The sequence below is a fragment of the Cenococcum geophilum genome (assembly GCF_001692895.1).
Source record: "Cenococcum geophilum 1.58 unplaced genomic scaffold K441scaffold_53, whole genome shotgun sequence".
Taxonomy (NCBI): domain Eukaryota; kingdom Fungi; phylum Ascomycota; class Dothideomycetes; order Gloniales; family Gloniaceae; genus Cenococcum; species Cenococcum geophilum.
Window position 1 is genome coordinate 1,033,218 of NW_027137611.1, and position 12,640 is coordinate 1,045,857.

General features: G+C 46.0%; 5 protein-coding genes across 5 annotated transcripts; all 5 read left to right on the forward strand.

Annotated features, from left to right (window-relative positions):
• Positions 1 to 36: 36 nt before the first annotated feature.
• K441DRAFT_667186 (HET-domain-containing protein) lies at positions 37 to 3,363 on the forward strand (the record flags this gene model as incomplete). The annotated part of the gene is made up of 3 exons (XM_067649780.1): positions 37 to 2,173; positions 2,203 to 2,344; positions 2,533 to 3,363. Coding segments are annotated over exons 1-3 (2,794 nt in total), but the record flags the coding sequence as incomplete, so codon positions are not given.
• Positions 3,364 to 9,466: 6,103 nt separating this feature from the next.
• K441DRAFT_582693 (uncharacterized protein) lies at positions 9,467 to 10,186 on the forward strand (the record flags this gene model as incomplete). Its single annotated transcript, XM_067644471.1, has 1 exon — positions 9,467 to 10,186. One exon carries the CDS (start codon positions 9,467 to 9,469, stop codon positions 10,184 to 10,186), a length of 720 nt encoding a protein of 239 aa, XP_067499322.1.
• A 301-nt stretch (positions 10,187 to 10,487) lies between these two features.
• Positions 10,488 to 10,685, forward strand: K441DRAFT_582627 (uncharacterized protein; the record flags this gene model as incomplete). The annotated part of the gene is made up of 1 exon (XM_067644467.1): positions 10,488 to 10,685. The coding sequence occupies one exon, from the start codon at positions 10,488 to 10,490 to the stop codon at positions 10,683 to 10,685; it is 198 nt and encodes a 65-aa protein (XP_067499323.1).
• Positions 10,686 to 10,739: 54 nt separating this feature from the next.
• Positions 10,740 to 10,982, forward strand: K441DRAFT_430566 (uncharacterized protein; the record flags this gene model as incomplete). The annotated part of the gene is made up of 1 exon (XM_067641636.1): positions 10,740 to 10,982. A coding segment is annotated over one exon (243 nt), but the record flags the coding sequence as incomplete, so codon positions are not given.
• K441DRAFT_667189 (uncharacterized protein) lies at positions 10,975 to 11,368 on the forward strand. Its single transcript, XM_067649781.1, has 2 exons — positions 10,975 to 11,298; positions 11,348 to 11,368. The coding sequence occupies exon 1, from the start codon at positions 10,992 to 10,994 to the stop codon at positions 11,292 to 11,294; it is 303 nt and encodes a 100-aa protein (XP_067499325.1). The 5' UTR covers positions 10,975 to 10,991; the 3' UTR covers positions 11,295 to 11,298; positions 11,348 to 11,368.
• The last annotated feature ends 1,272 nt before the right edge of the window (positions 11,369 to 12,640 follow it).

Below are 12,640 nucleotides of genomic sequence, written 5' to 3' on the forward strand. Positions count from 1 at the left end.
CTGTGAGTTTGAAGATTATCCTAATGGGAGTATCAGGGCTGATTCCGCCTTTGCCGCGCCACGCTCTCCAAGGCTAATCCCTAACATTGCTTTTTCTTCCCTTAGGCCTACCGTATCCAAACAACTACAAATTCAGCTGCTCAGTGTAGGGTTCGAAGTAATTTCCCTAGGTCCTACATACAAGCAGTTGCCACCTATTCTCGTCAGGAAAGCTTTTACGCGTCAGACTTTGATGTTTGTTCTAGTGGGTTCTACGCCGTTGATGCCATTGTGACGATCTGCGTAACGCCCCGCCTACTCAGTGTCAGAACATTACAGCTTATACCCAAGCTATTTCTTCCGTGGGAGACAGATGGGTGTTTTCAAATACGAAACGATTGATCTTGAGGGGCCTGCTTTTCGGCTGCTACGACTTTTTAAAGGCAGAGAGTCCGAGATCGAGTGCGAGCTTTGTCAAGCCTGGCTCCACGACGACAGCGCGATTTCCTATGAGGCTTTGTCATATATATGGGGCGGCACAGAAATGTCTGAACGCATAAAGATAAACGGGAGAACTCTTAGTATCACTGAAAACCTATACTTAGCGCTTCAGTATCTCCGTTTGCAGGATACGGACCGGATACTTTGGGTTGATGCTATTTGTATCAACCAAAGCAACGAGAAAGAACGAGGACATCAGGTTCAACAAATGGGGAATATATATTCTCAGGCTGATCGGGTTATTCTCTGGCTAGGACCAGCGACATACGACACAAACGTCCTCATGGACTCTCTAAAGCGACTGCAGGAAGAGAGTATTAAGCATGCGTGTAAGGACTGGAAACTCGCGGACAAGCGCTGGATGGACCTTTGGTTATCAGTACAACCTACCTTAAGGAGTCAGCATCCAGGTCTGGTAACCCGACAGCGTGAAGGTATGGAGTGCCTCTTAGGGCGGCCTTGGTTTAAGAGAGTGTGGATTTTGCAAGAAGTCGCCAACGCGAAAGCCGCTGTAGTCTGTAGCGGTACTAGGTCTATCTCGGCACGCATCTTTGCCCTTGCGCCGTTGCTAATAGGCGCAAAACCAGAACCTCATTGTCAAGCCGTCTTGGATATAATGCCAGGTTCATCGAGAAAAGAGTCTTGGTGGAGCCAGAAGCGAGATCTTTATACTCTCTTACTGAAGTTTAGGGAAAGTAAAGCAACCGACCAACGGGATATAATATACGCGCTACTTGGTATATCCTCTGATGCGCGGGACACTGATAATCTGCGTGCAGATTATACAAAAACCGTCCAGCAAGTGGTCCATAACGCCACATTATTCTTATTCGGCCTAACCGACTTCCCTTATCATACAATGGCGGAATTCATTTGCAATTTCACTTCCTTAAACACAATACATCTGAGCAGAGTTGCGACATCATGTAATGTGAATACTATAGCCGATTTTCTGGAGCAGAGAGGAGACGATGTTAATATCACAGAAGAGGTAGTTAAAGCCGCAGCAGGGAATGTAGAGAGTGGAAAAGAAGTAATGGTCTTTCTCCTGGAGCAGAGAGCAGAGGAGGTGCTTATAGCCGCGGCACGGAGCGGAAAAGAGGTAATGGCGGTTCTTCTAAAGCAGGGAGGAGCCAAAGTTAAGATTACAGAAGAGGTGGTTAAGGCAGCAGTACGGAGCGGAGGGAAGGTAATGGCGGTTCTTCTGAAGCAGGGAGGAGCTAAAGTTAGTATTACAGAAGGGGTGGTTAAGGCGGCAGTACGGAGCGGAGGGGAGGTAATAGCCGTTCTTCTGGAGCAGAGGGCAGAGGAGGTGCTTATAGCCGCGGCACGGAGCGGAAAAGAGGTGATGGCGGTTCTTCTAAAGCAGAAAAGAGTTAAAGTTAAGATCACAGAAGAGGTGGTTAAAGCTGCAGTAGGGAATAGTTGCAGTGGAGATAAAGTAATAGGACTTCTTCTTGAACAGCGAGGAGAGGAAGTCAATATTACAGAAGAGGTGCTTATAGCCGCAGCACAGAGTGGAAAAGAGGTAATGGCGGTTCTTCTAGAGCAGAGAGCAGAGGAAGTACTTATAGCCGCGGCACGGAGCGGAAAAGAGGTAATGGGGGTTCTTCTTAAGCAGGGAGGAGCTAAAGTTAAGATTACAGAAGAGGTGGTTAAAGCCGCAGTAGGGAATAGTTGTAGTGGAAATGAAGTAATAGGACTTCTTGAACAGCGAGGGAGAGGGAAGTTAATATTACAGAAGAGGTGCTTATAGCCGCGGCATGGAGCGGAAAAGAGGTAATGGCGGTCCTTCTAAAGCAGGGAGGAGCCAAAGTTAGGATTACAGAAGAGGTGGTTAAAGCCGCAGTAGGGAATAGTTGCAGTGGAAATGAAGTAATAGGACTTCTTCTTGAACAGCGAGGAGAGGAAGTTAATATTACAGGAAGAGGTGCTTATAGCCGCGGCATGGAGCGGAAAAAAGAGGTAATGGCGGGTCCTTCTAAAGCAGGGAGGAGCCAAAGTTTAGGATTACAGAAGAGGTGGTTAAGCCGCAGTAGGGAATAGTTGCAGTGGGAAATGAAGTAATAGGACTTCTTCTTGAACAGCGAGGAGAGGAAGTTAATATTACCGAAGAGGTGCTTATAGCCGCGGCACGGAGCGGAAAAGAGGTGGATGGCGGTTCTTCTAAAGCCGAGGAGGAGCCAAGGTTAAGATTACGGAAGAGGGTGGTTAAGGCGGCAGTACGGAGTAGAAAAGAGGTAACGGCGCTTCTTCTGGAGCAGAGGGCAGAGGAGGTGCTTATAGCCGCGGCACGGAGCGGAAAAGAGGTAATAGCGCTTCTTCTGGAGCAGAGAGCAGAGGAAGTGCTTATAGCCGCAGCACGGAGCGGAAGAGAGGTTATGGGGGTTCTTCTTAAGCAGGGAGGAGCTAAAGTTAAGATTACAGAAGAGGTGCTTATAGCCGCGGTACAGAGCGGAAAGGAGGTGATGGCGGTTCTTCTTGAGCAGGGAGCTAAAGTTAAGATTACAGAAAAGGTGGTTAAGGCGGCAGTACGAAGCGGAGGGGAGGTAATGACGGTTCTTCTAGAGCAGAGAGCAGAGGAAGTGCTTATAGCCGCGGCACAGAGTGGAAGGGAGGTGATAGCGGTCCTTCTAAAGCAGAGAGGAGCTAAAGTTAAGATTACAGAAGAGGTGGTTAAAGCCGTAGTAGGGAATAGTTGTAGTGGAAATAAAGTAATAGGACTTCTTCTTAAACAGCAAGGAGAGGAAGTTAATATTACAGAAGAGGTGCTTATAACCGCGGCACGGAGCGGAAAAGAGGTGATGGCGGTCCTTCTAAAGCAGGAAAGAGCCAAAGTTAAGATTACAGAAGAGGTGGTTAAAGCAGCAATGGAGAATTACAGTAGCGGAAAAGCAATACTGGCACTTTTATTTGAAGTGTTCCCAGATACACTGCAGGAAATACTAATTACCAATTATAACTTCAAGCGATTTACGAAAACTCTTTTTAGGGTGAGGGTCGGTGGCAGTTGGGCATATTTTAGAACTAGACATAGAGAAGGAGTTTAGTGCCTGTTTTGGTATGTCTACGTTGACAATTAGTAGTTGCACGAGCTTACAAGTACAGATGGTCTGACCTATATACGCAGTATTTTGTGGGGAATTTTGAGCTTAGAGGGGTTTCGGCTAGCTTAGAGCCTTCTAGTATACCCTGTAACGTACCGGAATCGGGGACGGTTGGGGGAGGTCGGAGGCCTGCTATCGTAGGTGACGGGGACCTGTCGACCTGAATCGGATTTTGTCACCTTGACTTGGTCACTGACCCCTTGACTCAGTCACCGACCCCTTGACTCGGTCACCGACTAAGTCACCCTCGTGTATATATAGAGGCCCTAGAGCCACCTTCAATAGATAGACTTCTCATTCTCGACCTGCGCACGGACCTCCGATTGACAGGACGAGACGGAATACGTTAGGGTGGGGACATCCTTCCACGCTGACCAGCATGGCTAACTTGGCGTCGACGTACAGGAATCAAGGGCGGTGGAAGGAGGCCGAAGAGCTGGAGGTGCAAGTCAGACATGGCAATAATCAGTTCGTTAGTTACGGTTGTGTTGGATTACATAGTAACATAACTAACCAAATCATAATCGCATCTGCTGATTATGTTACGTAGATACAACTATATAACTAAATCGGATAAGAAAAGAAGATTGTGGTGGCAACATTTAGCGCTATCCCACTTCGACACCGTTACGTATCAGTCGTAACATGCTTAGCCCGACCAGCTCCGCCGTTGCACAAGTCTCAACCCAATAGACTTCAACTTCACAAAGAACAACAAGAAGTTTTTATAGCGCCTTAGGTCGCCATATTTACTAAATCTTTTTAGAGTAGGTTCTAAGCGAGCTACAAGTATGTACTCACTCCATCTGCTCGCTTATTTAGGAGCTTCAAGCGATGGCTCTGTAAGGATGCGGAGGGTCAAGGATCCGTTTCCGTAGCTGGAAGCATTTTTATTAGAGATATGACCTCTTCGTTGCGGCTTGCAGATTTCAAAGCAAATGCGAGGTTAGCCATGCCGGTCAGCGTGTCTAGATGCTTCGCCCCAAGCCCGTTCTTGCGAGTATCCATTACTTGCACCTCCCTCACCTCAACCACCTCCACTAGCCTTCGCTCTGATAGGTTGATGCCGGGTTGGCTTTACCAGTAAGGATTCCAAAGGTGGCCGGACAGGAGACCTTATAGAAGGATAGGGAACTTTTGACGGTGTACCTATGTCCCTGAAATCAAATTGTGCCAAGACGAAGTTCTAATACGGGTCTTCTGACTCCCAAAAAGTAGCCATCCTCGCAGCGGGCAAGGACCTTTGGGTCCCGTGCCATAAGTGACTGAGAGTAATAAATGCATAAAATACGCGATAGCCAAAGAGCAACTGCATAGGAAACGACTACTCGTAAGGCCGATTTGGCAGACGTGGTGTACTGATATACGAATAAAAAGGTAAAGAATATTGTTATAAGAGACTGGAAAAGCCCAGGAAGCAGCCTTAGAATGGGATATACCACAAACTTTCGGCTATAAAGAATAAATTGACTAGATATTCCCTTACTTAAGTGCTTATGGTATGTCAGCCGCAAGTAAAAATACCAAGAGAGACTAGCTAGTGGGCCGATGCCGGTAAACAATATAAGCCAGACTATATCTCCTATAGCGCAGCCGAGAAATTGTGGGCCTTTAGGCCTCGAAAGGGCGTGGTTCAAAAGCATAGGGGATGAGATAATTAGTACTTGCACGAACGAGAAAAAAACGGGATATAGTACTTTTTTGCGGCTTCGGTGTCTGTTATAGATATCTAGCCTTTATCGGATCGTTCGGTCTACCTCTATTTCGTTAATATATAGAAAACAAGAGATTTGGCGCACCGGTAAGCCGAAGGTTCCTGTCGCAGTCCAAATACAAACAGTATGCTCGTCCATTAGAAAGAGCTCCAGAACGTTGGCCGTGGGTAGTGCCCAAACGCAGATTAGTACTGGAATTAGCGCGACCATTGCTGTGCTAGCTGATGAAATCTATTTAGAGTACTCGCTTTGTAAAGCTAGAAATGCATTTATATAGTCTACACACTGGTGATTTAGCGAGAAGGGAGCCATCCTTGCGAGAGCTTTGGTGATTAATAATATAATGTTGCTCGCTACGCAAGATTAATAAAGCTTGAAAGAAATAAGGCGGTAGGAGATTGAAGTTTCTTCGTGTTGTAAGCAAAAGGGTAAATAAAACAGTATGATATACAAGTAGAGATTTTATAGTCCCCTTTTGCCATCTTCAGGGATACCAGTCTTTGTGGAGGCTGTGGTTCAGAGGGCAGCACTCAACACGGACGCCTAAGCCCCCTGCTGCGCATTGTTTCGCCTAAAGTTGCTTGTACAATTTCCATACTGGGTGGCAAATTATTCGTGGCTCCAATCAGTTCCAGAACGTGGTCCACGGTCCCCGTCTTGATTCGCTAGATGACAATTTAGGCACGGTTGGTTGAGGAAAGGGCGGCTGCATCGGGTTGGCTGTGCTCAATCATTAAACAAGAGTTAAGGGCCCGCTTTCAGAAGGCATCGATATCAAGCTCCCCCAATTAGGCTGCTCTCTGCCCACTCAAAGGACTGAATTGGACCCAGCGATGATGATTGCTGCTCCGGAAAGACCAATGCGAGGCTCAGTGAAGGGCCTGGGTTTGGCGAAACATACGCAGCAGACCCGTGAGCCCACAAAGCTGCGAGGGAGGTCCTATTTTGTAGAGAGTGTTGCCGTTCATCTTTAGCTCGCGGAGGCTGAGTAGGCAGGCGCGGCTGAACTGTTGGCAGTTACCTCAGCAAGGTCAGACCGTAAAATCAATTAGCGGACATACGTATATCCGCAAGCGGATATCGCTAACCTTTTTTGTCAAAAAGTTAATTCTATCCCTTTGTGTGGACTTTTCGTCCATTAGGCGCTTCGGGCGCTCCTGCCTGGGTTAGCATGCTACAGGCACCCTAGCTAGCGTGATTTTATTAGCAAGCCTTACCAAAACGCGATGCCGATAAAATGCTGTAGAAGGCTACTACTAAAAACACTTATATATATTTTAAGGAAGTTAGGCAAAAAGCCGTAATATATAACGTTATAACTATAGATTTCTACCCTTTCTCTATTAATCAGCTACTAATTATATAGGAAAATCCTCTATTAAAGTCCTCCTTTAAATTACTACAGTAAAAACTCCTTATAACGATAACGGGGTTATAACGATATACTCTATATTACGATCTACACCCCTTGACCAAGCCTTTTTTGGTGTAATATTACGATATTCTGACATTTGACGATATCGTAGGGGTGGCCCCACCAAAATCGTTATAAGGAGTTTTTAATTCGTCAGATTTGACCTTTCCTCACCGTAAGTTCAGCCATCAATCTTCATCACACAACGATTAAAATCTATCAAAATAATACTCAGATCCTACTCTCCATACTCAATTCTATCTTATTTATTATGCCTAGATCTCAAAACCCTCAAAGGCAACGTCGTCATGGGTTCTCTGACTTTGAGCGTCAGAAAATACGCGCCTACCACACAAAACACCCTCACTTATTACAAAAACACGTTGCTTTATAGGCAAGCGACTTCCTCCGTCAAAAGATTAATTAATCCTCAATATCAGAAATACTAAGCGACAAATTTAACCACCTTAATTCAGCCAAATTGCCACGCGGGCACGGCGGGCGAGAGCGACAGCAAGCTGGCGAACATCCTCTCCTTAAAAAAGCTCTCTTTGAGTGGCACCAACGCCTGCAGATCTCACGCATTCCTATTACGGGCGATCTTATATGTACTGCCGCATCTCAATTGTGGCAACGGATACCTCTACTAGCTCAATCGCCTAAGCCAAGGTGGTCAATTGGGTGGCTAGAGGGTTTTAAATCTCGCAACGGAATTCGCAAAAGGAAGCAATATGGCGAGGCTGCGTTAGTCAATATAGAAGGTGCTGAAGATCGCATAATAGAGCTTCGTGCGATCGTCGTGTCTTTTCCGTCAAAGGATGTTTATAATATGGATGAGACTAGGCTCTTTTGGAAGGCTACACCAGATACTATACTGGCTACTGAAGCTCTCTCAAGAATGAAAAAGTAGAAGGCAAGAGTATCTCTAGCTAATTGCTCTAACGCAGATGGCTCAGATAAGCTTCCTCTCTGGATAATTAGATCCTTAGCTCAGCCACGATGTTTTGCAAGAGCTCACGTTAATATCGCTTCGCTTGATATTATATGGAAGAGCAACAAGAAGGCCTGGATGACGACAGTGATTATAACTGAATGGCTCACCTGGTTTGACAAAAGGATGCATAGCAGGAGAGTCCTCCTTCTACTTAACAATTTTAGCGCGCACAAAGCAGCTGTTCGAACACTTACTGAAAACAATACTCTTAAGAATACACGGGTCGAGTTTCTTCCTCCTAATTGTACCTCTGTATACCAGCCACTCGATTAAGGAATTATCGCAAACTTCAAGTTGTACTACCGACGATATTGGCTTAGATTTATGGTGGAGCACTCCCTCTAAGATTAAGATCCAATCAAGCAGATGCATGTTCTTTAGGCTATCCGATAGGCAATTGTAGCTTAGAAGGAAGTTACACCAAAAGCAATTGACAGTTGCTTCGTCAAATCTACTCTCTTTGGCTCAAGAGAAGGCTCGCCGCCTCACCCTTGTAATTATATAGATCCGATTGTCAATAAGGTACAAGAGATGGCTAAACAACTACGTGCTGCTGGAAGGATCCATAAGCCTATAAATATTCAGAATTTTATTTATCTTCCGGGCGAAGATGTAGTAGACTCTACTAAAGATCTTATTGAGCACATAGCGGAGCTCTACGCTAGGCCAGATCGCGATACAGAAACAGATAAGGAGGACTCCCAACAACCTCGAATTAAACTTAATAAGGCAATAGAGGCCTTACAAAAGCTTCGTCTATATGAGGAGCAACAGGAGGATGGTGAGAGAGAGGTTATTACAACTCTATTAAGGCACGAGCGTCGAATCCAAGGACAACGACTCCAAAACACCAAGCAGACGACGATCAAATCGTTTTTTGGTGGAGCTGATCGCTCAATTTTAACTTCGGGCTCATAGATATGCAATATCATTATATAATTTTGACGTTTGGTGTGTTTTACGTACAAAGTCTAAATACAACGATACCTTTGGTATAACGATACGGACGGCGAAAAAAAACCGTATCGTTATAAAGAGTTTTTACTGTACTACCTATCCGCTTATACGTGTTCTTAATATTAATAATAATAAGCTAGTAAAGGACTAGCTTAAGGTTATAAGGGAGGACGTGCTATATACGTTAAATGAGGTGTATTAAGTGCTATAAGTGGTTAAACGGTTTAACTAGCGGTTATTCAATATCCAAGCGTTAATGAGGCGTCAGCGCCCTTGCTGCCGAGCAACCGCACTGACCAGAGGCTTCAACGCCAAGCTCTATACGGTATAGAGCCTTTAGATTGGCTTATGAGGCGTGCACATACGAAAAGTCCATGAAAACTTGCCAGACGAAGGGACATAAATCTCTTCCAGGTTACGCCTAAGACATTTATGAGTACGTGATTAACAAAATAAAGGATGCAGGCGGCGTGGGTCGGCCGTCCTCTCTGCTAGCGCAGGCCAACGTGTTGGGCGCTGAAATTCCCCTCTAGAGCGCCTCGGATGATGTGGGACGAAAGGTGGCTGGGGTACAAGCTCCGCCTTGCACAGCCTCATTTAGAGTATCTCCATTTCCAGGCAACACTATGAACTTCACATCTTTCTTGTTTGCCAACAATTAGCCGAGACATTAAGACCCCATTTCAGTGTTGGCATCACCTCACGTCGTCCCTTCTCTTTTGCTATAGACTGATACTTGCTGCAGTTCCGCACAGTAATTGCTCAGCTCCTAGCCTTGTCCCTGTACCCTCCTTCCAAGATGTCCTTCGGATTCTCGATCAGCGATATCATAACCTTAACGCAGCTGACCACCCGCACCTACAATGGCTGGAAAAATGCCTGCGGTGAGTACGCTAGCATTACATGTGATCTGGCCGTGCTTCAGACGCTATTGATGCGGATTAAAACGGAAGCGGAAGCCCCGAACTCTCTCTTTGCACGTAATCCCGATGACCTCAGGGGCTGGAAGACCTTGTATAAGAGTTGCTGCTCCCTTGTTGTGGAGCTAGAGGAGGTTTTGAATAAGTACAAGAGCTTGGGCACGAGCCGTCGCAGGAACTGGGATAGGATACGAATGAGTAACCGGAACTTGGATAGCCTGAGTAGACAGCTAGTGAAGAGGACGGCAAGCCTATCTGCGTTCGTTTCTGTTATGGGAATAAGCTCCCAGGTCCGGGTTGAGAACGAGGTATTCCCTGAACTGCTTCGGAGGATGGATCGCATTGCGGCACAGATAAGGAACGGTAGCGCGTCGATTAGCACTGCTCTGACAACGTACGAGAATGACGACAAGGCGGTTTGGCGGGAGTTCCGTAGAGATATGATTAGCGCGGGAATCCGGAGTTCCGATATTCACAAGTACTCGACCGCGTTGAAGACCTATCTTTCTCGCCTCCAACGAGAGGGGTTACTGGATGAAGAGGAAACCCCTAATAGAAACATTGATAGGTTTTTAAACCCTTATCTTATCCTTCGTTAATACTTCAAACAACAGTACTAATACATAGTGTTTTAACCGCAGTGCAAGTATTCAAACTCCAGCATCCCAATCTTCCCACTCAGAAAACGACTTGCGACTTCCAACAAGGGAATTAAAGCAGGTTCAGAGAAATACGGACGATATTAAATATACGACAGATCGCTTTACCAAGACGAAAGATCATAATTCAAGGAACGCGTCACCTAATGGACAATTGAAGGAGGCCGAAGAGCTAGGAGTGCAGGTGATGGAGACTCGAAAGAAGGAGCTTGGGGTGGAGCATCCTTCCACACTGGTGACCATGCACAACTTGGCGTCGACGTATAAGAATCAAGGGCGATGGAAGGAGGCCGAAGAGCTAGGATTGCAGGTGATGGAGACTCGAAAGAAGGTGCTTGGGGCGGAGCATCCTTCCACACTGATGACCATGCACAACTTGGCGTCGACGTATAAGAATCAAGGGCGATGGAAGGAGGCCGAAGAGCTAGGATGCAGGTGATGGAGACTCGAAAGAAGGTGCTTGGGGGCGGAGCATCCTTCCACACTGGTGACCATGCACAACTTGGCGTCGACGTATAGGAATAAAGGGCGATGGAAGGAGGCCGAAGAGCTAGGATTGCAGGTGATGGAGACTCGAAAGAAGGTGCTTGGGGCGGAGCATCCAGACACGCTGATGACCATGCACAGCCTGGCGTTGACGTACTGGAGTCAAGGGCGATGGAAGGAGGCCGAAGAGCTGGGAGTGCAGGTGATGGAGACTAAAAAGAAGGTGCTTGGGGCGGAGCATCATTCCACGCTGATGACTATGCACAACCTGACGTCGACGTACTGGAATCAGAGGCGATGGAAGGAGGCCGAAGAGCTAGGAGTGCAGGTGATAGAGACTCGAAAGAAGGTGCTTGGGGCGGAGCATCCAGACACGCTGGCGGCCATGCACAACCTCGCATTCACTTTCAAGTCTCAAGGCCGCGATCATGAGGCTATTTCATTAATAGAAAATTGCTTCCAGCTGCGGAAACAGGTCCTTGGTTCCCAGCATCCTCAGACAAAGTTATCACAAAAGACTCTAAGTAAGTGGGCAGATAGAAAACATAAAATCTTAAATTAATTTAGTAAGTTATATACTTGCAGCTCTTTTAGGACGCAATTAAAAAGAGATAGTTTAGTAAATTTAGCTAAGGCCCTAGAAAAACTTTCTTTATTATAGAAGTTAGAAGTTTAGGAGGATAATACCAGTATAAATGCGGAGCTAGTCAGGCTATGTGAGCTTAACCATCTTAGATATTTAACGGTAATTAAAGCGATTTGACACCGGATATCGCCACTACAAACAGGGAGGGCGGCCGACCCGCTCCGGCCACACCTTTGATACGCCCTCGCGAAGGGCTTGAAGCCGCTTAGCAAAGGTTATAGCAGATTATAACAGAGCTTGAGTAAATAAAGATTTTATTAAGAAAGCTGTAAAAGCTACTCTACGTATTAGCTGTAAAGTGCTTTAACAGCTTACCCCATATATGTATGTTGTGGCAATGGTTGAACGACCCCTATCCACGACGGCTGTGCAATTAGGAGAGTTTGCGTAACTAAGCAGTAAAGGCATAGTTTGCCTTTCTAGGAAAGATAACCTTGTCAGAATCTAGTTTGGTAAAATTAGGCTCCATAGAGGAGTTTTCGTGTTCAATTTTCCCAAGATGCCAAGAAGCTCCGGGAGGTTCGAGATCAACCGTTGAGCATATTGAGCAGTAAGAATCCTCTTGTGGAAATTGTCGTCGCTCGGTGACTAATAAACTCGGCAAACTCGCTTTAATCAGTTGAAACCTTTACTTACGTAGACTGTAATGTGAAGGCATGTTCGAAGATTGCCTCAGCGTTGTGGTAGGCTTTGGCTAAACTACAAAACTTTTCTCGAAGGGCGTCAGATTATTTTCTATGAGAAACTTGTCATACATCCCAGCAATGCATGCCATATAATCTGATCATGATGCTAGCCTGTGCTCTACACTACGAACTCACTATAACTTATGTTACTTAGAATTTGTAATCGCACATTTGTAAAACCTCCTTTACGATCATCTCCGTACACCACGACCACACGGGGATACATCCTCAGCAGCTCCACGCTTTCCTAAGAAAACATGCTCCTAGTAGCTCTCCCAGCATACCTTTTCATTTCATCCCCTCTGCAATCTATCGTTTCACCCCCTTACCATTTATATTCGCATCTGATCCGCCTCTAACATCACGATTGCATTATTTCAGGATTTTTGACGGCCGTAATTTCTGTAATTTGAGTTATCGGAACCATCTCTCTGTATGAGGCGATCGTGATATTCACAAGCGGGCGAGTTGGCTGGTGTTTGGATTGAGCAGATCTCGATATCCGAATATAGTTTAGCGCTTGGCTTCTTCCGGCTCACACACAAGCGAAGCGAGCCGCGAAAATCGACATCTTCA

What these genes read in the sequence shown, in the direction of transcription:
- K441DRAFT_667189 (XM_067649781.1), top strand. Translation starts at nt 10,992, where the DNA reads ATGCACAACCTGACGTCGACGTACTGGAATCAGAGGCGATGGAAGGAG.